Source organism: Vicugna pacos, chromosome 11 (genome assembly GCF_048564905.1).
Source record: "Vicugna pacos chromosome 11, VicPac4, whole genome shotgun sequence".
Taxonomy (NCBI): Eukaryota; Metazoa; Chordata; class Mammalia; order Artiodactyla; family Camelidae; genus Vicugna; species Vicugna pacos.
Genome location: NC_132997.1, coordinates 27,365,825 through 27,391,467, shown reverse-complemented (window position 1 = coordinate 27,391,467; position 25,643 = coordinate 27,365,825). Strand labels below are relative to the sequence as shown.

Here is a 25,643-nt window from a genome sequence, read left to right as displayed (position 1 = left end):
ACTTTTCTAGAATGAGTACATCTTGGGTGAGTCCCTTATTCCTGAGACACAATCTCTATTCCTAAATGTGTTCCTTGTGGAGTTTCTGTAGAACTGAGGCGTTCACCAGGCCCTTCTAATTTGGCAGAACTCAAGTGCCAAACATTGCATCCCTGATACCAGCTGAAATCTCAGTTCTTTCTGCTTCTGGCTGTTTCTTTCCATGGACTCCTTGGACCTGCGGGTTCAAGAGTCAGCCAAGGATTTAAGGGGGGGGTTCTCACCAGATTTGGGGTTTACCTTCTTTCCAGGATCTCTTCCTGTCTCCAGCCACTCTAGAAACCCCAAACTCTATCCTCTGACACCTCAAGCCACAAAGGCTGCACTGGAGTGGATTGGAGAATAATGTCAGGGGAAATGCCGTCCAAACCTGGATTTCCCTCCGTGTGATTTTCTTCCTTGAAGGGTTGAAAGCCCTCTCGTTTCTGCCTGCTTCTGGCTACTCTGTCTCTTTCCAACAGTTGCACTTCTGTTTTGCTCAGGGTATGTACTTGTCCTCTGAGTAAGGGTTTGCCTAATACGAGCTATTTTATAATCGCAAAACTGGAAATCTTTTGCCTTTTTTTCCTGCTCTAGCCTGCAGCTTTTTAAGAATCATTGAAAACCCATTTTGACCACTGTGTGTGAAGAATTTAGAACCCTTGTCCTCACTGGTTGTGAATAATCGCATCATATTCCACATTTAAAGCCCTGCATGCATAGCAGAAGCCACTTATGACCACACCGTCTAGTGTAAATATATTATTTATGCTAAAACTTTGTGCAATAATTAAAAAATGTTTTTTAACGACAGATCACAAGGGTGAGTTGTGTAATTTGGCCAGTAGCGTAACTCATTTCGTTTGGCAAAACCAGACAACTGGGCTGTGTCATTTATGTTCATTCAGCTTGTGGTAAGTTGTAGAAGGCAAAGGCATCAGCAACGCTGTTGTCATTAAATTATCGTCATTAAAATTGGCGCCATCAGTACTTGAAGCGTCTGGGTGACACGTTCCTTCTCCCCGTTAATTAGAAAACTCTACCGCTGTGTCCGAGGAAAGTGGTTTTAAAAATTGCACATTTCAGTTCCTTGATAAAGGAGACTTCGATTATGCAAAGGCCCTCTGCGGAAGGCCCTCGTCCCAAGTCGTCTTCTTAGTCATCCAGTGAACGTAAAAAAAGTCCTGGCAGGACTGTTATCTCGGTTACTGAAGGGCAGTGCTAATCCCACCACTCAAGTTCAAGTTCGCGATGAACTCTATGCCCGGCAAGAGGGATGAGTGGGGAGGTGGCCAAGGAGGTGCTGGGTGTCCCTTTTTCTTGGGAACCCGAGGTCTTCTCCCCTGATGTGCTTTGGAACTTGCTCCCCAGGCCTGATGCGCTCACGGGTGCGGGGGGCCGACGCGGCCCAGGCCAAGGTGCTGACGTTCCTGGACAGCCACTGTGAGTGCAACGAGCACTGGCTGGAGCCCCTCCTGGAGAGGGTGGCCGAGGTGAGGTGGACCCCGATGTCTTCGTGACGTGGGAGAGGGGACAGTGCTTCCGGGGTGTTTTTAAGAGCACGGTATCCACTGTAGGAAATCTCTTTGTAGGGAAAATAATCATTTGGCAAGTAGGAGGTGAGGGTCCGCAGAGGCTGGTGAGAGTCTGGTTAGTTTCAGACAGCCCTTTTCTTCGGAGGGCTCTTTCCTTCCCTGCCTGAAGCTTGGTACCAATTCTTCAAGCTCAGAGGGAGCAGAGTGCCTAGGACGGAGCCGGCCTGGCCTCCAGCCCGGCCGCGATGCTCTGGGACACGGCCTGCAGGCTCGTGAGGCAGGGCCAGCTCCACCCACACAGTGACCACCCTGGAGCAGGCGGGTGATCCGAGACTGTGCACCTGTGCCTTCTGGCAACACCCTCACTAGTACTGCGTTCAGCCTCTTGTAGTATTTCTCTTGCCTTCTGCTTGTTTTATTGACTTTCTTTCGTCCCTACTAAGGAATTACTTCCTGGGGACAATAGAGCAAACTTAATGAAAATACTAGAGACATATTAAGGGGACAAGTCATTCTTCTTACACCACAGCAAGGATGGCTGATGGGCAGTGAGCCAGGAGACGTGAAATAGCACACGCTCCCAGTGTCGCCATCATCACGTCCCCTGCCGCTTACTGAGTGCTAGCTGCGTGCCCGACACTTTGTCCATTACCTTTAACGCAGGTCCCCCGACCTCCTTTTGACAGATGAGGTAACTGGGGTTCAGGGAACTTTAATAACGTAACCAAAAATCAAACAGGGGGCAGAGCCAGGACGGCAAAGCATGTTTCACTGAATCCCTCCCGAGCCCTCTCACACACATGCACACGCCCAGCTGAAAGGTCCCATCCTGGGGGCCCTCCACCCCAGCCCTGGCTTCTCACTCTACCAGGCTGTGTCCCAGGGACGCAGAAGCCACAGGAAAGCTGCCCCCTAGATCCCAAGGCACAGGGAGGCCACGTGCTTCTGTGATCAGACTGTCAGGATTATTTAAATACCCTCCCCTGCTAATTTAAGGATAGGAAAGAGTTGAGAATAGTCCTCACCAGTTCCAGTCCTGTCAAAAGAAATCAAAGCAAAGGAAATGGTGCAGGTGACATTCTGTGATGCTCACCCCTGGGTCCGGGCTGAGCCAGGCCCGTGCTGTTTATCCTCTGCTCTCTGCCCGTCACACCAGCTTTTCCCTGTAGATTTGCGCCTGGGTGGTGCGGGAACTTTCTGACATGCTAAGAGGGTGGTCCTCCGACGTCTTACATTCTTAGCTCTGCTGGTTCTATTCCTAGTTTTTTTTCCAAAGTCCATCTTCTGGCTGAATCAAGTTCTTTCCTCGGCTTGGGAAAGCACTCGCTGTCTTGTTCACTGTCAGCATGGGGCAGTGTCACCTGCCAAACTCCGACCAGCACGATGACAGTGTGGCGTGAAGAAATGCCTCAATCGAAGGGCATTTTAATTACTGGTGTTTAAGTACAGCTGAGTTTAGAGTCCATCAGAGTGAAAGGTACCCTGGTTGAAGTTTGACATTTGGGAAAACAGTCCAAGAGGCCCCAGACACACTTGTCCTCAGCTGGTGAACAAAGGCAGGGCTGCCTTGGGGCATCTCTCCCTGGGGAGCATCCTTCACGCCCTCGGGCCCTGGCACAGCGCGGGGCTGTGTGTGGACGCCTGGCCCAGCGGGGGTTGGGGGCAGGCAGGTGCGCTGGGACAGCTGACACTCAGGCCTCCTCTGCGCTCGGTCCTGGTTGGTTCTGACACTGCTCTTGTCTTTGGCACGTTTCAGGACAGGACCCGCGTGGTGTCCCCTATCATTGATGTCATCAACATGGACAACTTCCAGTACGTGGGAGCATCCGCGGACTTAAAGGGCGGTAGGTGCTGCTGGGGGCCCAGCCCGTCTGCACGTCCGAGCGCTGCTCCCCACTGGGGTCACAGGGCCGGCAACAGAGCTTCCACAGGGCCGTGCGTGTGTGCTCGCCCCGCGGGAGCTCACGGTGGGCAGGGAACAGCCTCGCTTCCCTTGGAGAGCCGCTGCCTTTCCTCCTCTCACCGGGGTCACCTGCCTTGCCGCTGAGACATCTGGCGTGTGAGCAGAGCTGTCCCCACTGGGAGCCGGGTGACAGGCGTGTGTGCGGAGCTCTCATTCTGCTGGAAACCCATCTGCCCAGCTCTCCCCTGACTCCTGGGCCCCAAGGCCTGCCGACCTCATCTCTGCTTCCCTCCCGGGGAGCCTCTTGTCTGAAGGCCTCCGTGTGGCCTTCAGACCCACCTCCACGGAGCCCCAGAGTGATGTGTCTAATGCTCCCTTTATCTTCTTAAAAATCATCGAAGGCCCCGAGGACTCTGTGCACGTGGGCTGTACCTGTCAGCATGTGTGTGTCAGAAAGCGAGGCCAAGAATGCGTGGAAACACGAGACGACGCAAGGACGTCTGTCTGTCCGTTAGTGCTGACAGGTGTCCTGTAGCTTCCGGAAAACTCCATCCTGCACTTTGGAAAGAATGAGATCGTGATGTTGAAAGGGGCCTGTAAGGTCTTAGTATAAATATGAGAGTCGTTTCGACATCATGGATCCCCTGAAAGGGCCTGAGGTTCCCAGGGCTCCTGGACCACACCTGGGACACTGCCGGTCCTGGGCAGTGCTTCACGGTGCTGATGGAGGCACAGGAACCACGCTGGCCCGCTCCAGGAGCTGGGCACGTTGCGTATGGCTCCTCCCAGTGGTCCCTGTGTCCCCGGGGCTGTTGGCAGGAGGGGAGGGTGACCTGTGCCCGCAGGGCTCCTTCACAGCCCTGTGACAAATGCTTCGTGCTCTGAAACTCACCTAGTTGGCAGCCTTGCCTCTCAGATCTTGACTGAGAGCCAAGAATTCAGCTAAGATTGCCGTAAAGAGGGATGTGAAAGAGATGTCAGAGCCTCTGCCTTCTCTGTGTGTAATTTCCTCGCTATTGATCTTCCCACCTGAGACTGGTGAACTCGCCTCCAGCTGCCTGGCACCCTGGTGTCTTGATGTAAAATGAGGGACTTCGTTTCCCACCTTCTCACATTTTGAGCCAATTAGAAGGTGGACTATTCCTGACACACACACCCAGGCCAGAGGGCCAGTGGACACCAACAAGACTGTGACACTGGGGGGACCTTCAGAGAACAGAACGCTGGGGCCAGCCGGGGAGCCCCGGGCTTGGACGCCCCTTCCAGGCCGTGTCGCAATGGGCGGGCCGTGTCCCCTCTGCTCCTTGGCACCCCCGTCTGCGAACCCCAGGAGGGCGGTGACGTGACCCAGTCGCTCCCCTCCCAGGGCCTCGGCCAGAGGGCGGTGGTGCGGGGAGGACGGCACTTAGGCTGGGGACGTAGGGCTCGGGAGGGATTCTTAACAAATGGTGAGGACGCGGGGGCTTTAAAGAGGACAGGTCCTGGGGTATCAAGAAAGCGATAGTGTCCACAATGTCTTACCCATCAAAGATCTGCAGGAGCTGAGCTGTGGCGGGCTCTGTCTCTCCCACAGCAGCTGCTCATGTCCGAGCAGGTGCAGGACAGTGAGGTGCCCGTCAGGCCTCCTCCTGGACCAGAAGAACCAGGCCGGAGTCACTCTAAGAGCATCTTACTAAATCCCTTTAGGGGAAAAATAAATAAAGCAAGGGTGATGTTTTTAGCAGATTTTAAAAATCAAATATAGATTGGTTCTTTGGAGCAAATTAATAAAATAATAATGAACATTCCAGAAAATGCCGGTAATGTTACGTCAGCTGGCCAGTCCAGGCCTTCACCTTCTGTTAACAGCGCAGCCAGGACATTTGTTGTTTGGCTGGTGGCGGGCGTGTGTGAGGCAGGCTCTGCCTGGGGAAAGCCAGGCTCAGAAAATCAGCATGAGTGGTTTTCTGGTCGCTTCTTTAGGGTTTCTACATATAGGATCATGTCATCTGCGAACAGTGACAGTTTTACGTCTTCGTTTCCAATTTGGATTCCTTTTATTTCTTTTTCTTCCCTGATTGCTGTGGCTAGGACTTCCACGGTCTGTGTTGGTTTTCTCTCTGTGCATTACTGTCCTCATTGGCTGGCCCCGCCAGCCCCAGCTCCCTCCTTGCTAGCCGGCTCCACTCTGCAGTGACAGTGGGGACGCTCTTTGGTCCCATGCCTTTAGGTTGAGCCACAGAGGATCCTGTGCTGGCCCAGGAGTCCCCGAGGCCCTACCTCCCATCCTGCCCTGTTCAGGCTGCAGCCCCCGGGACCATCAGGGTAGATAAACCCTGGATTCAGAGCACAGAGAAATCCAAACCTGGGAGCTACACCTGCCCTGCGGACAGAAAGCCTGATGGCAGAGAGCCAGAGTAATTAGGCCTGGCTGCCAGGCCCTGGGGAACGCAGTACCAAGACCCACGTTGCCAGGAAGGGACCCCTCAGGCTCTGGAGAGTGGCCGCAGGTGGGGTGGGCTGGTACCTTCTGAGTGAGGACCTGACAGCTGTGGGCCAGAGGCCTGCAAAGCCACAAACCACGTCCAGGTACCAGGCCTGGGCTCTGCCACCCTGTGCAGCCTGGGGATTCTAAAAGTGACCCCGGCACAGGGGCCTCGTTATCAGAAAGTGAAGCCTGCTTGTCCCCTTTGCTACTTCTGTTGGCTCCTTGTCATCTGAAAGTGTTCCTCTCCCACCGTGGAGTCAGTTTGGTTGCCATCAGGAGAGCGTGAAGAGACGGAGTTTGCAGGCCCCGGGAACCCATCATCCTGGCCCTCCCCTGCCTCCCCTTGCCCGGGACGTGTCGGAGGCACACAGCAGATGTGGGTTTGTTTGGCCCGTTGCCCTTTCTTCTCACCTCCTTACAGCCCTGGCACAGGCAGTGGCATCCCTCACAGGTTCCACATCTTTTCTCAATTCACATTCATTCTTACGCGTTTTGATTTTAGAAAAGCCTGACCCGCATTTTTCTGTCTGGGGTCAGCTTCTCGGGGAGACAAGATGTCACTGTGCGCCTGCCCCGGTGGCCGCCCTGCCCTGGCTCCACCCGCCGCCAGTCACTCTCTCTTCCCTTCGCATCTTCATTTTTTTCCTTTTCTTTTGTGTGGTTTCCAAATTTTTTTTTTAACTTTGTGGGCGTTTTTTTTGGATTGGGTGATTAGGTTTATTTATTTATTTTGATGGAGGTGCTGGGGATTGAACCCAGGACCTCGAGCATGCTAAGTACGTGCTCTACCACTGAGCTATACCCTCCCCCCCCTGAATTTTGGTTTTTATTGAAGTATAGTTGATTTATAGTGTTAGTTTCAGGTGTACAGCAAAGTGGTTTGGTTATACGTGCACATACATGTATACTTTTTTTCAGACTCTTGGGTTATACGTTATTACAAGAAACTGAATATAATTCCCCATGTTATACTGGAGGTCCTTGTTTATCTCTGTCATGTATAGTACTGTGTGTCTGTAAATACCAAATATTTCTATGCTGGGAGAGTTAGAGGTACCAGGAGGCAACAGCCCATCCTTACAGCACCCTGTGTTTCTTTTCTTTTCTGTGACCGGCAGGTTTTGACTGGAACTTGGTGTTCAAATGGGATTACATGACACCTGAGCAGAGAAGATCCCGGCAAGGGAACCCGGTCGCCCCCATAAAGTAAGTGCCAGGCGTCCCAGGGCTGCCCTTACCTGGGGTCACAGGTGAAGGACACCAGGCTCCCGCCCCGCGTTCCCTGGGGACCCGGTCGAGCTCTTACCTTCTGGCCTCTGTTTCCTCCGGGGAGGGGCTCAGCCACCAGATCATAGAATGAAGTACTTTGAGATTTCTTTTCCATACGGACATGCAGATGGCAAATCTGCCCATTCCATGTCCTTGCTGTCACTCATGTAGAGCATTTTCCGCAACTTGGACGGGCTCTCCAAGTTGACCTCGGGGAAGAGGGTGGGTGGTGAGCGTGGGCCCCGCAGCTGCCCCTCCTCAGCTGGCCCTGCCCTCCGTGTGGATTTCTTGCCAGCCAGCTTCAGCTGGGGTCAGGATGCCACTACGCGACACGTGGCTGAGGGGGCGCCCTGCTGCCACCGTCAGCACCACGTACTCCCATAGACTTTGCCCACCCCCTGTCCAGATGTGCAGCCTGGGCTCTCCCAGCGTCTCCCTAGGGAGCAGGGCTGGGGCTCAGTGAGCTGTCTGTTGGCCTGTCCCAGGCTGATGGGGAAGGCGAAAGTCCCATCCGACAGAGGCGGAAGCTGCCCTATGGAAGGGAGGGGACTAAGGACCACTGAGGGGATGGAGCGTGTCCTAAGTGCTCTGGGTGCTTTGCGCCTGCTGTTTTTTGTAATCCTCTAGGGTATCACAGACAAGCCGAGCACTTGCCTGGGGCCACTGTCAGTGAGTGTCCCAGCCCCAGGCCACTCTCATGGGGAGGCTCGGGCAGCCCCTCGCACTTGTGAGCATCTGAGCGGGCGAGTAGGGGGCATTTGGAGACAGTCGGGGTGAAGCCAAGAGGGGCACCTGGAGCTCTGAGCCACGAACCCTGGCCCCTGGCCGTACTGTTGTTCTTAATGTCAGCTTGTCGGCTTGACCTTGGCATTCACATGCTGGCGATCTAACCTTGACCTCCGACCTCTCCCTCTCCTCCCTCCCACCCTCTCTGCCTCTTTAGAACCCCTATGATTGCTGGAGGGTTGTTCGTGATGGATAAGTTCTATTTTGAAGAACTGGGGAAGTACGACATGATGATGGATGTGTGGGGAGGAGAGAACCTGGGTACGTATGAGCCTCGGATCTTCGGACGCCACACTGTTTCCAGTTCTGGGAAAACTGTGGTCTCTTCCTGCCCACGGAGACAGGCAGAAATGAAATGTGGAAGCTTTGAAGAGACTGTTAAGAGTTTGTGGCATGCAGGGTGCCAACAGGGAGAAGTTTTAGAAGATGTCGGAGTGACCATTTATCAGACATAATTAGTCCACCTATATAGTATAAGTTTTCACTCTTAAAAGTCTTGAGTTGGGCATTAGAATATGTCGCCTTAAGAGTGCAGGACGCGAGAGTACAGATTCAGTCTTTGAAGGAAGGTGCACACTTTTAAATGTCATCTGAATCCAGGGCTTTGGCAAGCAAGGTTATAAGGAGTTGAGGGCAGGGGTTTCAGGCTCTGAGATCCATTTTGAGCCACGTGGGGTGGACGGTGAGCCCCGGCCAAGCCTGTTGCGCTGCCTGCCTTGTGGTCATGGGAATCGGACGTGGTGGAGAGGCCGTGGCGTCTCCTCCCTTCTTGACCACTTTGTGAACGGTTCTCGTTTGTTTGTTTAATAACATATCCAAATCATTTTTATTCTTGTTTAAGGACAATGAAATTATATAGACTTTGGTCTGTATCGGCAGCCGCATTATCTTTATTGCATAAAGATAAAAAGAGTCTCATTTTGTTTTGTTTGTTTCATTTGAAGCTTTTAAGCTAGGTCTCCTCGGCTGTTGAACGCTGTTACATTTCATTCTCGTTTGGGTGGATGGACCCTGGAGGAAGCGGGGGGCAGGAAAAGGAGGGAGTGCCACTGTCATTTTTAGTAGTTTTTGCTTTTAACAGAGACTTTGTTTCTTGGTTTTTTTAGTTTAAAAGAAAAGACTAAACTAGACAAGCCCATTATTTCTCTCTCATTTTGTGGCATCACTGTGAGCGATGGCGCCTCACCCATGGCGAGGTGTAACCGGCTCGGTGGAGGCTGAAATCCTCTTTAGACTCAGTAACTGCACAGGATGAAGGACCCCGAGTCAGACTCCTTTGGGTGTTCTTAACGCTGCATTGGCAGGGAGGCAGGACTGGACTGAGGTCTTCTGCACAGGAAAGGCGCCAGAAGGCTGGTTGACCTGAAGACGACTCCGAGCGTCCCTTGCTTCACGGCCCCTGTGGCTCAGGGGGAGCCGGCAGCCAGCACCGCCCCCTGGGTGACCAGAGCACCACGCGCTTGGCAGCAGTGGGCTTGGGTGGGCAGCCAGCATTCGGTGTCAGTGTGTAAAAAGAGTGTTGAATTAAATATCAAAGGAGATGCTGCTGCACCCGGAGACCAGCGAGAAGGGATTGCTTCCATCACCAGGTTCATTGTTGGTTTGGTTTTCATGTTTATGGACCTGGGCTCCCTGCAAGTTCCCTGGAAGGGCTTGAGGGGCTCAGGTGGGGTGACTCAAGGTGAGACAGGAAGGAACAGGGCAGGGAGAGTCCCTGATGTGTGGGTCTTTCCCTTCTCGGCACTGCTCTAACTTGATTGTCTGGGTGCCGCGTGCACACCCCTGTGGCTGTCCGGCCTGAGGGCCTGTGTTAGGAGAAGCGGGCTTTGGGGATGCCTGAGTAAAATCCAAACAACCCCTCCAGGTGTGCCCCCCCCAAATCCACTAGTGTTCCCGGGCCCCCGACCAACAGTGTAAGTCTAATTGAAGCAAGTATAGGGGACAAAGAACCAGCTCCCTGGCCCCTATGAGATGGAGGGCTTAGGCCCCTTGGGGACTATTTGTCCTTCTCGGCATGTCCGCGTTAGCAAGGGTGTGACTGCCTCCCGGGCATCATCTCATTTCATGCTTTCTGGGAGGACCGAGGTCCAGCCTGACCTTCTCAGAGCCGGTCGTTAGCAGAGCCGAGATGCGGGGACAGACTGCCTACTCAAAAAGCCACCGAGCGGTCTTGAGTAACCAGCCCGACATGGCAGGGCTCCGTGGGATCAGAGTTGACTGTCACTGTGCATGTACGTAGCCATAAAAATCCACTTAACAGACTCCCAGACAGAAGCCAGGGGACCTCTGCTGCCCCCGATTTTGAATTTTCCAGGCAAGCCATTGTACATCTGAATTTTGTTTCCCTGGATCCAGAGAACCTCTAGCCAGGTTCTCTTCGACACTGTAGAAGGAGAGTCAGAGAGCTGTCACTGCCTGGGTTTGGTCGTGAGCACACGTTCCTAATGGTGCAAGGGAAATGGCTGGTGAGGTCTCACAGCAGCTGTGGGTGTTTCGCACTCCTAGTGAGGGAGGTGTTTCTGGCTCCAGTCTGCTGGATCCAGGGAGAAATGGTAGAAATGGATGCTGGTCTGCCCCTGAGTGGGTGTCACGGGCTGTCGGCTGCAGCCTGGGCACCCGTGGCAGCAGGAAGCCTGGTCTGGAGGACTTCCCAGCCTCACAGCGTGGTCCGCAGGGACCCCCCACCTGTTTCCCTTCCATCTGCACTGGCGGCGTGACCGCTGGTTCTGTCGTTCTGCCTTGCTGCCCGCCCCGTTGTTAGGGATGCCAAGTGATGTAGATGAAAGACCCTTCATATGAAGCCTTTCAGGGAAGTCTTCCAGGGAAAAAAAAAGAAAAATCTAACTTTACAGAATGCTGTGTCTTGGTTTTCCTGTTTAACCTCCATCTCCCACGTTTGGTCAGACCTCTGGCTCAGGCTGCAGCTGCTCAGATGGGTGGCGATTAGGACAGGAGCCTGGTGGGGTGCCTGTGTGCCCAGAAGCCAGCGCGTCCAGGCTTCTCCCAGGCGAGGATGCTCTGGGCCGCGTGCATGTGCACATCGTGGTGACCAGCGCCGGCTCCAAGTGTCCCCTCCCTCCTCGGGTAGAATCTGTGTTGCCTCCTCCAGGTGGCTGCAAGGGCTGTCAGTCACCGTCTGCTCCTGGCCGCTGGGCTGTGCCGGCTGGCTGGGCGCCTGCTGACCGATGCTCAGGAACAAAATATGTTGTGCGATGTCAGGGAAGAGATTTTTGTCCTGGATGGAAAAGCCCGGATGCGTGCTGGTATCAGTGCACTTACAGTGAGCTGTAGAGGAAGGTGGTGGATACAGCTGGCTGCTTGTTACATCGACATTAGGGCTTCAGTGTAGGCACACTGTGCTTTGAGTCAGGCTGTTCACGCACCTCCAGGTTGCCTTTTCTGACAGTGTGGACGCTCACAGGGGCGAATGTCACGTCCCTGATCGTGAGCCAGCTACGGAGGAATCCTGCCCACATCTTACCCACGATGTCTGTGATGCTACAGGACAGACGTGGTCCGACGCCCACAGTCCTTTCTATTCACAGTAGACCAGGGGAATCACTCTTCTGCCAGGGCTTCTAGTCTGAACCTGAAAAGTGTTTCCCCCAGCTTGTTCTTTCTTTTGAATTTGAAATAGGATTCTTTCGTGAGAACATGGGATTTGGCGACACAGAGAATAGCCGGCATCCGTAATTCTGATCAGCGCTAGAATCTAAGATAGTAAATGTCGCAGTGTGGGTAGTTTGCTCAGCGTGAATTATTTTCCTCGTCTCCACCACTTAATATTGTCCTTAAAACAACCCTCTGCGGGGCAGACACCCTCTTCGTGATGTGTGATCTCTCCTTCAGTCTTTTTTCTTTCTCCATCTGGATTGAGGTTTCACTGGCAATTTAAAAATTGTATATATTCAAGGTAAACACCTGGTCGGATACACATATACGTTGTGAAATGTTCCCAGCAGTCAAACTAATTTTGAATTTTGGCACCCCACCCCCTGCCCTGCACATACTTTCTCAGCTGTGCCATGGAGCATAGAGGCCTGGGTGTTAGGTGTCCCCAGCAGGGGATGGTCAGGACCCTCTGGAAAGAGGCTGCTCCTTGTTGACATCACCTCTGGCAGTCGGGGGCGCCAGGAGCCCCCATGGTGGTGGTGGTGGTGGGTGGGTGTCTGCACCCTGTCGGGCGGCCCCAGGCTCCGGCGGTCACTCTGTGTCGCTCTCGGCCGCAGAGATCTCGTTCCGTGTGTGGCAGTGTGGCGGCAGCCTGGAGATCATCCCCTGTAGCCGTGTGGGACACGTGTTCCGGAAGCAGCACCCCTACACCTTCCCAGGCGGCAGCGGCACCGTCTTTGCCCGGTAAGTGGCCAAGAGGCTGAGCTCGGCCAAGGCCAAGGTCATGGCCCACCGCCCCCGCCCCCAGCAGGAGCAGACCTTGGGCTGTGTGGGGACAGCTATCCAAGGCATTGCCACTCCACAGTGACCAGGGGCAACTATAGAGAGGGACATTGTGCCACGTGATGAATGCTGGTCCCAAGGCTCCTTGGCATCCAGTTCAGTCTCAGGGAGATGCTGCTGTCATCATGGAGAGCAGCCCTGGGGTGGCCAGGGCTCGGGGTGGGGGCGATGGGGCTGGTCTGCACCCTGATAGTCCTGGCTACACAAATGTACACACACGTGAGAGATCACCAAACTGCGCCTGAAACGTGTTATGGGGAGATATTAAAGAAGAGAACTGAGACTTCTTAAAATCACATATAACCACGCAAGGTACAATCTATGAACAATATTAAAGTCAGACCACACTGAATTTAAGCCCAAAAGGCATTGCGATACACAGAGATGAGTCACAGTAGATGACAGATTTTAGCAAAAACATGAAGACACCAAATAAAGAGCTTTCAAAAGGAAGACAGCAAATTACCAGGCTGGGGGACCACATATTTTCCTCGGGAACTCTCAGATGCAGGAGATAAAGCCATGTACAAGCCAGCCAGCCAGCCTGGCCTCGGGGAGCTGGGAGGAGTCAGCCCAGCACACGCACAGCTGAAAAGATCATCTCGGACACTGAGGAATGCTGTGAACTAGTTGAAACGTGGTCCTGCCAGAGGACAGGTTTGCAGGGCGGCATGCACACAGAGGGAAGGGCCCTCTGAGGACCAGCGCTTGTCCCAGACCTGAAGGGCAGGATGAAGGTGCCAGGGGGCCCCTGGGGAACAGCGCATCTGTTGGGGGAGCAGGTCCTTGGGGCTGAGATGAATCTGCAGAACAGAAGGATGCCAGGTGGGGTGGAACCCTGAGAGTGAGGGGAGCAGGAGTCTAGACCGGCCGGCTCTGCACCCCTGCAGGTCGAGGGAAACCTGGCGGTGTTTTGATGCGGGAGGAGGCTGCTGTGGGTTTTCAGCAAGGACTCGACTTCTCCATTTTAAGCATTAGAGGATCCTTCCTGCCACTGGGCAGAGGGTGGTGAGGAGGACACCAGGATGAGCTGATGGTGTGAATAAAGCGTCTCTCTCCTCCACTGCAGCATCAGAGGTGGGGGGGGCCCTGGGAGCTGCCGCGGCACCCCAGGCAAAGACGAGCTGGCCAGGATGGGGGCTGGAGCCGTGACGCTGGGGACCAGGTTCCAGCTACGTCCAGAGGCAGGCAGTGTTTACTGACGGACTGGCCGTGACAGGAGAGGACGAGTGGGGACTCCAGGGTGACACCCAGGCTTTCGGTCACACAGTCGGCTGATGGGACACCCCTAGTGACATAGGAAACCTCAGAGCAGGTGGGCGTGCATGAGGGGAGGGTGACTAGCTCATCTCTCATCTGGCATTCTCAGACTTTCATTGGGACGTGTGACTTGTACAGAAACCGGATTTTTAGTGTAAAGAATCTGCATTCTGGAAAACTTTTAAAAAGCCAACTATCAGTGCTTCTGAGCAAAGTGTCTGCTCCCCAGGGGTACAGATCTTTTCCCAGATGTTGTCTCGACTTCACTTTTGCTCTTTACAAGAAACAAAACTATGTTCTTACACAATAAACTCAACAAAATCAAACCAGCGGTGACCTGAATGCTTTTCCCCTGGGGTAGCGTGGGGTTCTTCCCAGAAACGTCCTGTGGAGACACATCAGATGCTCCAAACCAAAGCGGGAGGTTTCAGAAAATTTTCAGGCTGTTAAAATACACAGAACATTGCCTTACATACTTTTCCTTAAGGATGAAAAGCCCTCTTTTCTAGAAGGAAAGCGGCTCCGTTGTATTTCACAGCCCAGGAGTCCGTGTGCTAGAGGTGTGGAGAGACACAGACGCAGGGTCCGGATCTGGGGGCCCCTGTGCCTGGCCTTCGGCAAGGCCCTCGCTGCCCTCTTTCTCATCTTAAAGAGGTGGAACATGTTATTTCTGAGGTCCCTTTCCAGCTCCAAGTTCTCTTGCAATTCCCTCTAATATGTGGCATTAAATGTGTAAGTATTTTCATCGTCTAAAAATTGGGACTTGACCACGGAAGCTAATGTTTGTGGAGTGTTTCATGTGCGCCAGGCTGTTAAGGGCATTACAAATATTAAATGTAACGCGATCCTCGTAAGACCTGACGAACTAAGCACTGTTATTAATTTCCACTTGGGAGTGAGGGAAACTGAGGCACGGGAGGGTTCGGTCCCTTTGCCTGGTGGCTCTGGAGTGCGTGTGATCCTTTTATCCAGATCCCTGAGTGCAGGTAGCACCTGAGGTTGCTGGGGTTAGACACAGGTTCTGAAGTAGGTTCTGGAATGGAAGGTCGAGGTCAGTCAGCGAGCGAGCGAGTGAGGTGGGGATGAAGGGATGGAGAAGTGGCCGCGTGGGGGTCTGCCCACCACCACCACCCCGTGTGCCCTGGGCACCTGTCACTTTCGGGAGAGCTTGGCAATGACACCTGCAGACTCTCCCGTCATACCTTTGGCTGTGGCACCCACGTCCCTGGAGACCAGGTGATAGAGAACCTCAGGGCGCTTGCTCCCCTTTTCCCCCACAGCTGCATTTCCAGTCGGCCCCTCACAAGCCTCTTTAGAGAGTCTGGAGAGTGTTGTGCGGGCGCCTGCGTGTGTGCTGGTTAGTTTCCCCGAAGGCCAGGCAGGGTCCCAGGCAGAATGGCCGTGGGGCCTTAGATGGGTATTTGGGTTTCCGCTTAGTGGTTCACAGCGAGCCCTAACTTATTCGTGGGGAGGGGCACTACGAAGACGTTAAATACAGAAAACGCGGTTTAAACTTCCTTTCTTACCGACCCGGCCGGTGTGGTGACCGCCGCGCGGTGCGACTGGCGGGCCGGCCGGGGCTGCGCCCCCTCCCCGCGGCCCGCTGCCCGGTGCGGCTGCGTATCCTGCGCGGAGCGGGGCGGGAGGGGCCCGGAGAGCGGACGGGGGGCCTCCAGGCGCCCGCCCCGCAGCCCGAGGAGACCGTTGGGCACACGGTTGGAGCCTCGTAGACCTTTGCGTGCACGAGCTGAAACCGGTGCTGAGCAGCACGTGAAGCTTGTCCCGTGAGGCAGACAGGAAAGGGCTGTGCTGCGGCTGGGGGCTCAGAACGGACTTAATCACTTAATGGCTTCGGTGATTTAAAACCACCGTGGGGCGGTGGGGGGAGTATAGCTCAGGGGCAGGCGCGTGCTCAGCCTGCATCAAGGTCTGGGGTTCAATCCCCAGCACCTCCATTAAAAAATAATAATAAAACCACCGTGTGATTCCAACTCAGAAAACCTCTAAACTAATACGGCTGGAAGGACCTAGGAGATTCTGGACTCAAACCGCTTTCATTTCAGCACAGGAGGCACGCAGCCAGTTAGAGGCCGACCGGGCACAGGCAAAGGCGCGGGCCGCTCACAAGGCCCCGGGGCTCCCTGGGGACATTTAACGACTCTTCTGAGAAATAGTACCTGCGATCCTGTATCCCTGGCATTTTTAATATTTAGAAAAAAAAATTTTTTTATTTATTGAGTTTTTTTATCTGTTTTTTGTTTTGGGGGAGGTAATTAGGTTTATGTATTTATTTTAGAGGGGGTACTGGGGATTGAACCCGGGACCCCGTGCATGCTAGGCATGCGCTCTACCACTGAGCTCTGCCCTCCCTCTGCATTTTTAATGTTTAAATAATTGTGGTATCTAGGTATTTTTTAACAGGGAAAGTAAAAACTTACCAATCTCGTTACCAAAGACAGCACCCTTATAATTTGGGGGAAACATCCTTCAATCGCTCTCTCCCTCCTCCCTCCGCACGCGTATCTGTCCTGTTATCTATTTTATTTTCACCCAAAAAGTCAGGGACGTCATTCCGTGGCAGCGTGTAAAATGTACGCATGTATTTTTCGTGGCCACGGGGGAGTCCGTGTGTTTGACCGCTTCCCTGTTGATGGTCATGTAGTTTGGAGGGTTTGTTTTGGTTTGGGTTTTGCCATTATAGATGATGCCAAGTTGAGCGGATTCTCACTCCCAGGTGATTGTTTCCTGGAGGTGAATTTCTAGAAGCAGAAACTGCCTGGTCAGAGGGCAGGGGGACTCGTGTTGCCCCGTCTGCCTCTGACAGGTGTTCTGAACAGCAGCCCATCTTCCACTTCATGAAAAGAAAAAAGACACATAGATCACTTTATGTAAAGGATACACATCCCACACAGAAATGATTTTAATAATTGTAGCTCAGATGATTTGAAACCACACCCCATTTCATTTTATTTTATTTTATTTTGGGAGGGGTGGTAATTAGGTTCATTTATTTATTTTTAATGGAAGGCCTGGGGATTGAACCCAAGACCTCGTGCATGCCGAGCATATGCTCTACCACTGAGCTGTCCCCACACCCCCCGAAAGGCCTACCATGTCACAGAGACCTTTCTGATGGAGGACAGGTATGGGAAAAGGTGAACATCGCCTCCCTGATGTATTTGCTTTGGAAGAACAGAGTGCCTTCCGCCTGGGTTCTTAGAGCGTTGGCTCTAAGCGTAAGGGGGCGAGTCCTCTTTGGAGCGGAGTCCGGGGACAGGGGAGCAGAGGCTCACTGTGTGGACGCTGCTTCGTAGATGCTTTAGGGAGAACGCTGGCAGAAGGTGCTGCCGCCTGTGAATGTGGTGGCTTTGCGTACGTGTCGTGCATTCAAGGTAGCTCGTTCCGGGGGGCGTATTGGTCGTGGATCGTGGTTCTGGCCGTGATTGTGAGAGCTGCGCACGTGGGCTGGCTTGCCTTCCTGAGAAGCCCGTTCTGTCTCTGCCGCCCGCCAGCACTGCGCAGAGGGAGCCGCAAATGCGGGGCAGAGGCCACCGGGCCCCGAACAGGACGCTCTCAGCTCAGGTCTGCCCACAGCCGTTTTAATCATAACTCCAGTCTATTCTTAACTTTTCCCCGGAGCTCTCTCGTGGTAGCTCTCTGCTTCAGCCATGATGAGAGAGGCCAAGGAGAATGGAGGCCAAGGATTTCTTGGCTGTGCTTCCTGGCACCAGCCCTCTGTGGATACATAATAAGAGTTATTGCAGAGTAATTCTCTTTTGTCCTTCTTGATGGCACAACCCCAGTCCCCTTAAAATACCTGCCGGCGCTGTAATTCTAACGTTGACTTTCGCTCTGTGACCGGCTGTGTTCTGTAAAAGACGAGGAGGTGGGTTCTGTTTGTTCAGCGAGCCCTGACAAATGCAGCCCGGGGCGCTGAGAGGACAGCCCGCTCTCCGCTCCGTGCACGCGCCCCTGCCACACTGCCCCCACCCCGCCACCACACCAGAAGCACCTTCCTCCTTAGCGCTGCAGGCTGACAAGTGCAGACAAGGTGGTGCTGATGGAAAGAGAGCAAATCCCAGCTCAGTGTGTTTTGTTTCTAGTAACACCCGCCGGGCAGCAGAGGTCTGGATGGACGAGTACAAAAATTTCTATTATGCAGCCGTGCCTTCTGCCAGAAACGTCCCTTATGGAAAGTAAGTGTGACTTGCACCCTTCTTGCTGCTGCTTGGGATCCTTGTGGTGGGGGGGTGTCAGCCCACACCCTAAACCCTAAGCATCATTCTGTGGTCAGAGCTGAGAACAGCCACCAAAGTGCCGAAGCAGGGCCACTGCTCATGGCTGGTGAGGACATGTGGGAAACAGCAGGGTCCTGGGGACAGAAGCATGGTGATGCAGTCCCCACTGCCTGCCCCAACCCTGCTCTCATCGGCAGATTTCCAGGTTTGACGTAGACAGCCCGTCCCTTCCTAAAGTTGGTAAAGGACCCTTGTCTCCTTCTTCTCCAGTATCCAGAGCCGGCTGGAGCTCAGGAAGAAGCTTGGCTGCAAGCCTTTCAAATGGTACCTTGAAAACGTCTACCCAGAGTTAAGGTGAGTGCCAGTGCCGGGCTCCGCGCTGGAGGGTGCAGACGCGGCCAGTGCTGGGGCGCACGGGGCCTGGAGATGGGGTGGAGGCCATGCTCAGGGCCGGAGGCTGGGCCCCACCACTGCCCCCAGGCCCCCGACATGTGCTCTTGAACTGTGGCTCTCCTGGGGTTCCCCCCCCAGCCCATTCTTCGTAGACCTGGAACATCCCCATGGGGCCACCTCATTTAGCCGGTCCCCCTGGCGAGATGATGGCTGAGTGACCCCGAGGATGCCATCTCCCCTGCTCTGTGAGTGGCCGGGGGCAGCTCCGGCCCCCGAGGTGGGCGCTCTGTGCTGCCAGCCCTCAGGTCCTCCCTGCCCGCTTCTGGCTCCATAGCCTCACCCTCCTCACTGCTCTCGCCCTGGTGTTGGGGGCAGACACCCAGCCAGCTCCATCACCTCCCCTCCTGCGGGCCAGCAGGTGACGCCGCCCAGCAGAGCTTGGAGGACGGCCCCCCATCCCCACCCAACTCCCCACCTTCATGCCTCCTTTCTCCAGGCTAGTTTTTACCATGTGTGTCATGGGAATAATCACCCTTGCCCCTGCTCCCCTCTGTGAGGATGAATGATGGCAGAAATACTCCTCTGAGCCGTGTCTGCAGCCTGCCTTTCATTTTAAATGAACGCCCTCGGGTCCTCGGGGAGCGCAGGTACCCATCAGAGGATCTCTAGGTCTGCGGCTTCCAGGCTCCATCTGAACTCCGTCATCTTAAAGAGGTTTTCAGACAGGGTTTGCCTTAATGCAGCACACGCCTGCTGAATGTCCCCAGGGCATTTGCAGCAGGTCACTCACCTCCAGCCCGGGGGCTGTGAATGCCGGAGTCACCCGCAGTCTCCTCTGTGCTGACGGTCCCTCCAGTGCCCGTGTCCCCAAGATCTGCCTGAGCGTAGGTCATGCGGCCTTGCCTCTCCACCCTGTTCACCTGCATCGCTCTTTGGAACTGTTTGCTCTGCTTAAGCGAGGCCCCCGATGCTGCACTCCCAGGGGAGGGGAGGAGCCGAATGTCCTCCCCCTGCCCCCTCTGGGAAGGACGGCCACTAGTGGGAAGCCCCTGGTCGCCGCCCCTCCTCCGGCCGACGAGGGCCTCTCCGCTGCGGGCGGCGGCCCAGTAATAATGCTTCCTGGTGGCCTGTGCCTTGGCGACCAGACACCAGATGGAGAGACATTAAATGCACAGTTTCACTCTGAGGTCGCCTGTGTGGGGTGACACGGGGCCACGCGCCACCTAAGACCACGTCTGAAGGGTTGAGCACCGCACCAGTGGGTGGAGCTGCTACCCCTGCCCGTGCCGGACGAGGGAGACACCAGCCTAGTGTTTGTACCACGTCAGTGACAATCGCGCCCGTCTGCTGAGTGCTTCCTGTGGGCCAGACTCTGTGCTCAGTGCTTCGGGTGGAATGTTTGTGGAATCCTTGCAGCAAACCTGTTTGGCAGGACAGCAGAGGAGGGAGCGGGGGCTTAGACAGACCGAGAGGCTGAGCGATCGCTCCCACAGCCGGCGCGCGGCCGGGGCCGGGCTGCAAGTCGGGTCTGATCCTGGAGCGCGTGGCCGCACCCTCTGTGCCCTCCTGCTCTGTTGGGCCCCCGACACCCTCATGTGTGCTTTCCCCTCTTCTAGGTGGGGGTCAAGCCTAAGTCTGTCTGAAAGTGCCAGGCAGCAGGCTCTGACCACGTTCGTTGCTTTTCTGAATGACTTCCAGCAGCGTGACCATGAAAAGGAGCGTTTCCTTTCCAGAACAATGTCCTCGGTACAAAATAGAAAGGATGCTTCAACCTGAAGTCTTCACTTAGGGTTAGAGATAGAGGAAGTCAGAGCCATGCTGCCTCGGGACGCAGCCGGCCTTGCTCTGCCTGTCTGATTTGTCCTGTTTGACCCACGACAACGGCTCTGAGCCCAGTGCCGGGCTGGGAACCGAGGCGGTGGCCCTGCTGAGTCGAGCGAGTGACTCTCTCGTTGGTTCCAGGGTTCCCGACCACCAGGATATAGCTTTCGGGGCCTTGCAGCAGGGAACCAACTGCCTGGACACTCTGGGACATTTTGCTGACGGTGTTGTTGGAGTTTACGAGTGCCACAATGCCGGGGGCAACCAGGTATGTGCACGGAGGGGCGAGGGGAGCGGGAGGGAGCCCTGAGCTCGCAGCCCTGCTGCCGCCTTTCTCCTGGGCCTGGAGACGGCCCGGGGAGGAGGTGCCCGGGTCCCGTGGGCCACCCTCTCGCTGCTGGCCTTAGGGTCCTCCTGGAGCCTCGGCAGGGCTCTCTGCTGCAGGGCGGCCTCAGTCTTCCCCTCCCTGGTGTCCTCCTGCCTCCTCTGTCCTCCCTGGGGTGTGTGCTCATCCCGCCCGGAGCACCTGTTCTGTGCCCACGTCTGCGTCTGCACCAGCCCGTGTCCCACGGCCACCACAGCTGCCTGTAGGAAAAACTGCTTAAATATAAAAGTCCGCCTCCTTCTGTCCTTATGCAAGAGGAGAGAGGTGAGTGAGGGCCTGTGTGTCCCAGAAGGACAACGTTCAATAAGACAGTTTTCCCATGAGATAATAAGGATTTGGTAAAATGAGGGTTTCATATACAAAAATGGTCAGGCCAGGCTATGCACTGTCATCTCCTACTCTCGGGGGCCTTCTGTTTAAAAAAAAAAAGGCACCTTATCTCAGTGCATCCCCAGATGTACTGGTCCCGGAGCCTTCTTTAAACAGAAGGGTTTTCGGAGGAGGGAGCCTGCTTTTGTGTGGCGCTGACTGGTCCACACCCTCCGGAGAAGCGTGTAGGCAGACGGCAGCCTCCCCTCTCCACTTGGTGGTGGTGTCTTCACAGTTGCTCGGAGCGGCCCGGACACGGGCAGTCAGACAAGTGAGGCACGGGGCGGGGTGGTCCCCCTCCGGCTCCAGCCGCCATCCGGAGGCAGCAGACCCCTCCTGGCTCTCGGCTGTCTCCTGACTGCCGGCAGGAAGAGCCCAGGAGCTTCTGGGAAACACTGATCCTGGGCCCCACGGCCAGAAAGCCTGACTTCATGAGTCTGGGGTCAGCGAGCAGCCGAGTGTCTGAAGGGCCCTGGAGTGGGTGACCTGACATGAGCTGCTGGGCAGGGAGGGGTTCCCAGCAGGAAGGACGCGTGAGCAGGTAACGGGAGGCGGTGTGACGCTTCCATGTGCTCACGGGGAGCATTCCCCTCCGAGGACCAGCCTGGGCCAGCAAGCCGCTGTCCAGATCAGTGCTGTCCAGTGGTCCTTTGTATGTGATGAGAATGTTCTAAGATCCGCACCACTTAGCACAGCAGCCACCGGCCACCTGTGGGGACTGAGCACTTGAAACGTGGCGAGTTGACTGAGGATGTACCATCTTTACTTTGTGTAACTGTAATTACTTTAGAGATCAGGTGGGGTGCAGGCCCGGAGGAGGCAGGAAGCCGGGCTCTAGCAGACAGCGTGCAGGTGTCCAGCTGCGCACCTCTCAGGGCACATCACGAAGTGAGGGCACGTGAGCCCCAAGGATGAGAAACAAGGGGTAAATATCATTTCCTGGTGGAAGATCAGGCCCTTGCTCCGAGAGAGTGAGATGTGTCATCTGGTTTCTGGCTGGGCCTCAGCAGACACACAGGAGTGGCAGCTAAAAAAAAGCATTTCTGTAAATATTTATGAACTTTATTTTGCAAACTCAGATCATTGAAATGCAACTGACGAACGAAGTGGCAACTCCCTCTGCTGTTTGCCTCGCTGAATTTGTTTTTTCTAGAATTCAGTGTAAAGTCTGCTTTAAAATAATGAAGCCCACGATAGCAAGAAGGTTGTAGAAACATTCAGACATGAGCTTTAACTGCGGATCAGCAAACGACTCAACATCTTCCAACACCTGCTTCCAAGAACAATGGGAAGCCTTTCTCCTTAAAGAGATGCCCCGCCCATCCCTCCTCTTACCCAGGTGGGGGTTGTGGGGGGGTGTCTTTGCATCATTGTCCATGGATGGAAGGTGCAGTGGGGGTCTCCTTCCCGGGACCTCTCTGGTGCCTGTTGGTGATTTGTAAGCACACACCCTGCCCACCCCACGACCCCCACCCCACAAGGGGACAGCATCGCGGAAGATGAGACATGCCCCTCGGGGGCCGACATGCAGCCCTTCCAAGAAGGCTCTGCAGAGCTCAGAGCCAAGGGACAAGTGGGGCCAGGCGGGGTGCTGTCTGCGTCCAAGTTTGGGGAACCATGGGAAGCAGGCCAAGCAAGCTCTTCCCCTCCAGGACTTGTCAGAGCCTCTCATCGGCCACTTGTGAATTTGCGGGAGAGACGAGTGGCCCAAATTCAAGGTTTCCCAAATTTATTTAACCTGGAACCAGCTTTTCATAGAATTCCTCACGGATTGAAAAACACTAAAAGGTGAGAAAATCGAAGCCAAGGGAAATGAGGAGCCTGCCCGACTCTCGTGAGGGGACAAGGAAGCCCACCCAGGCTGGGGGGCTTCTCCCTTCTGTCCCGGACGGGGGCCCGAGCCTCAGCCCCTGCACCCGGCTCCTCCCTGCTGGACGCCAGCTCACGGGCCGTGTGGGCAGGACGGAGCCTTCAGTGTTGACGGTCTCCTGACCGCAGACCATTTGTTCCAAGGTGATTTAGGGACTGAGCACTGAGGCTGCTTTCGAGGATGCATTCCCGCCCTTTGCTCTGTCCCCTGAGCACAGAAAGAAGAAAATCTGTCCAAAGCACTTGCTAGTGTCCAGCGCTACATACTACACGTGTGTCACCCGCCCTCCCCACTGGGGAGGGGGCTTCTGGAGGGTGAGGCCTCACCTGTGTGTTTGCTGCCGGGGGCCCAGCACTCTGACAGCACCTGAGTCATCGCAGAGGCTCAGCCGACAGTCGCCGGGGTGGATGGGTGAATGGCCGGCCGGACGGACAGATGACTGCCACAGTTTTCCTGGGCCTCTAGCTGGAGGGGGCACTGGGAGGGAACCCCTGGTGGGATTCTGAGTTAGAAGAGGTCTCGCTGCTTCTGGATCCTGAGGGCTCACTTGGGTTTTATCCATCTGAAAGTACCACATCCTCGCGTGATGGTCAGAAGCCTTGCCCTCCTGTCTTAGCTGTGGCCCCGCCCAGCCTCCTCTCCCGCCTGTGGCCTCATGCACCCATCTCCGCCCCAGCCTCTGCCCTCCTTGTGGTCTTGTTTAGTGTCGGAATAAGTGCTTCTGCTCTCAGCCCTGCCTCAGCCCTAAAGGGGTGTGTGTGTATTTTCTAAGACGATAGGCAAGTTCTTTCAGCCTTCTCTGGCTCAGTCTTCCCATCTGTAAGATGGGGATGGTAATAGCCTCTGGGGGGGTGGTTGTCTAACATTGTGCCAGGCACAGCACAGGCCCCCGGGGCCCGCTGAGTGGCTCGTGCGTGCACACCTGAGCCATGCCTGGGGTCGCACGGCGCCTCCTGAGAATCGTTCGGCCAACATAGTGCTCAGTGACGAGGCTACGTGTGCCAGACGTGATACTCCATGGCCGTAAATGCTGTTTCCGCACCACACCTGCGTGGGGGCGGAGTCATCCGAGGGAGTGTTGCCCCTGAACAGTACGCCTTATGGGCACCCCAGCGTGAGCTGCAGTGTGTGTGGCTCACATTCGGTGATAGGAAATTAGGTGTGGGGCTCTGTGCTGCCTCTGGGCTAAAGGAGCTAACACTGTTTATCTCCATCCCTTGGGTCCCCGGAGCACTTTACACGTCACCTGGTCAACCTATCGCTCAGTTGTGAGGCCCCCCCCTCCACCGTTAGAGGTTTGCTCTTAGGCACAAAGTCGTCTGTCGGCCCTGAGTTGGTCGGGGCCTTCTGAAGCTCGCTCCCCCGCGTGACCGGCCCAATTTCCGGGCCCTCCCGTATTTCATCCTCTCACCCCGCAGCCCCTGACCTCTGCTCTGTGTTCCAGGAGTGGGCCTTGACGAAGGAGAAGTCAGTGAAGCACATGGACTTGTGCCTGACCGTGGTGGACCGGGCGCCCGGCTCGCTCATCAAGCTGCAGGGCTGCCGAGAGAACGACAGCAGACAGGTACTCCCGGCGCCCGAGGTCCAGCCCGGGCCCCGCGGGCCCGGATCGCTGGGGGCACTTGCATGTTTGTTTGTTTGAATGATGCCTGGCTGCCCCATTCGACGCCCGCGCTCCTCGGCGTCTCCACGTGCTGTGGGGTCCCCCCACGGGGCAGGTGTTCAGCAAGTTCCATGCTGGGACGCGTGGGCGACCCTGATGCTTGTGACAGGTGGGGACGTGGGGGCTGCCAGGGCTGGTCTGTCTGCCGCCCTGCTGCTCCGGACGGCTTGCTCTCTCACCTCTGCCCCGTGAGCTACTTCTCCTGGGAGGCCATCCGTCCTGGGCTTTTTCTTCCCATAACCTCTGGATTGATCTGCGTATATCTGTGCCCCTCCTCCAACAAAACTGAAAAGGCAGGATCATGTTTTGTGATCCGTCTGTTCAGCTCTGGAGGGGGCCTGCACGGACCCTCCCTGCACTGGGCACTGGAGCGGAGGGTCCCCGCACCTGGGGTCGCTTCCTCCTCACCGTGGCCTGCTAGGTAAGCAGCCGTCACGCCCAGGCACTCAAGACGTGGGCGCCTCGAAAGGATTTGTCTGGGGACGCCAGTGAACACCCGGCAGACGGAGATGCTGGCGGCCGGTGTGTGTGTGTCTGAGTGCTGGGAGCCCTAGCTTCCCGCGGAGGCGCAGAGCCCTGGCCCAGGAGCGGGGAGGGGCGACAGCTTCTCTGCAGACCCAGGAGCACAGCTGGGCCAGGCAGGCAGGCAGCCACGGCCAGCACACCCCGCTGGGACACGGCCAGGCCTCAGAGCCCACCCCTCGGTCTCTGGGAGAGGTGCCAGCCTGAGCGGGCGGAAGTTCTGACTTAAAACTCTGCTTTAAAAATGAAATGAGGGCAGAGGGTATAGCTCAGTGGTAGAATGCGTGCTCGGCATGCTCAAGGTCCTGGGTTCAATCCCCAGCACCTCCAGTAAATACATAACATACATACTAGTTACCTGCACTCCCAAAATTTTTTTTTAAAATGAAATGAAAGTCTATGATTTCAGTCATGAAAAGTTAGTGAAACACTGACCTACAATCCATTTAGAACCCATGGTCTCCAGGGTGTTCTCACCCCGTTTCATGCCGGTTACTGGTGAGCTCCCAGCCCTGGAAGGAAGACCTATATTTTATAAAAGGTGTATAAAGAGGCCTTTCTTTCTTTTTTTTTTCTTTATTTTTTATTGAAGTGTGGTTGATTTACAGTGTTAGTTTCAGGTGTACAGCACAGTGATCAGTCACATGTATACATACATACAGACTTTCTTTTCAAGTTCTTTTCCGTTC

General features: G+C 55.2%; 1 protein-coding gene and 2 long non-coding RNA genes across 3 annotated transcripts in view; 1 reads left to right on the top strand and 2 right to left on the bottom strand.

Annotated features, from left to right (window-relative positions):
• The window catches only part of GALNT2 (polypeptide N-acetylgalactosaminyltransferase 2), a 185,992-nt gene that overhangs the window by 155,406 nt on the left and 4,943 nt on the right, over positions 1-25,643 (top strand). Inside the window, exons 7-15 of the mRNA XM_072970972.1 lie at positions 1,390-1,511; positions 3,310-3,397; positions 7,042-7,129; positions 8,136-8,239; positions 12,208-12,334; positions 17,797-17,889; positions 18,202-18,285; positions 20,287-20,413; positions 24,214-24,333. Coding sequence (XP_072827073.1) covers positions 1,390-1,511; positions 3,310-3,397; positions 7,042-7,129; positions 8,136-8,239; positions 12,208-12,334; positions 17,797-17,889; positions 18,202-18,285; positions 20,287-20,413; positions 24,214-24,333 — 953 coding nt within the window. The remainder of the gene's footprint in view (positions 1-1,389; positions 1,512-3,309; positions 3,398-7,041; positions 7,130-8,135; positions 8,240-12,207; positions 12,335-17,796; positions 17,890-18,201; positions 18,286-20,286; positions 20,414-24,213; positions 24,334-25,643) is intronic.
• On the bottom strand, positions 2,303-5,129 carry LOC140699235 (uncharacterized). Its single transcript, XR_012077258.1, has 2 exons — positions 4,978-5,129; positions 2,303-4,014 (listed from the first exon to the last, which is right to left on the bottom strand). It is a non-coding gene; the product is annotated as an uncharacterized lncRNA (long non-coding RNA).
• LOC140699234 (uncharacterized) lies at positions 12,747-16,266 on the bottom strand. The gene is made up of 2 exons (XR_012077256.1): positions 14,896-16,266; positions 12,747-14,726 (listed from the first exon to the last, which is right to left on the bottom strand). It is a non-coding gene; the product is annotated as an uncharacterized lncRNA (long non-coding RNA).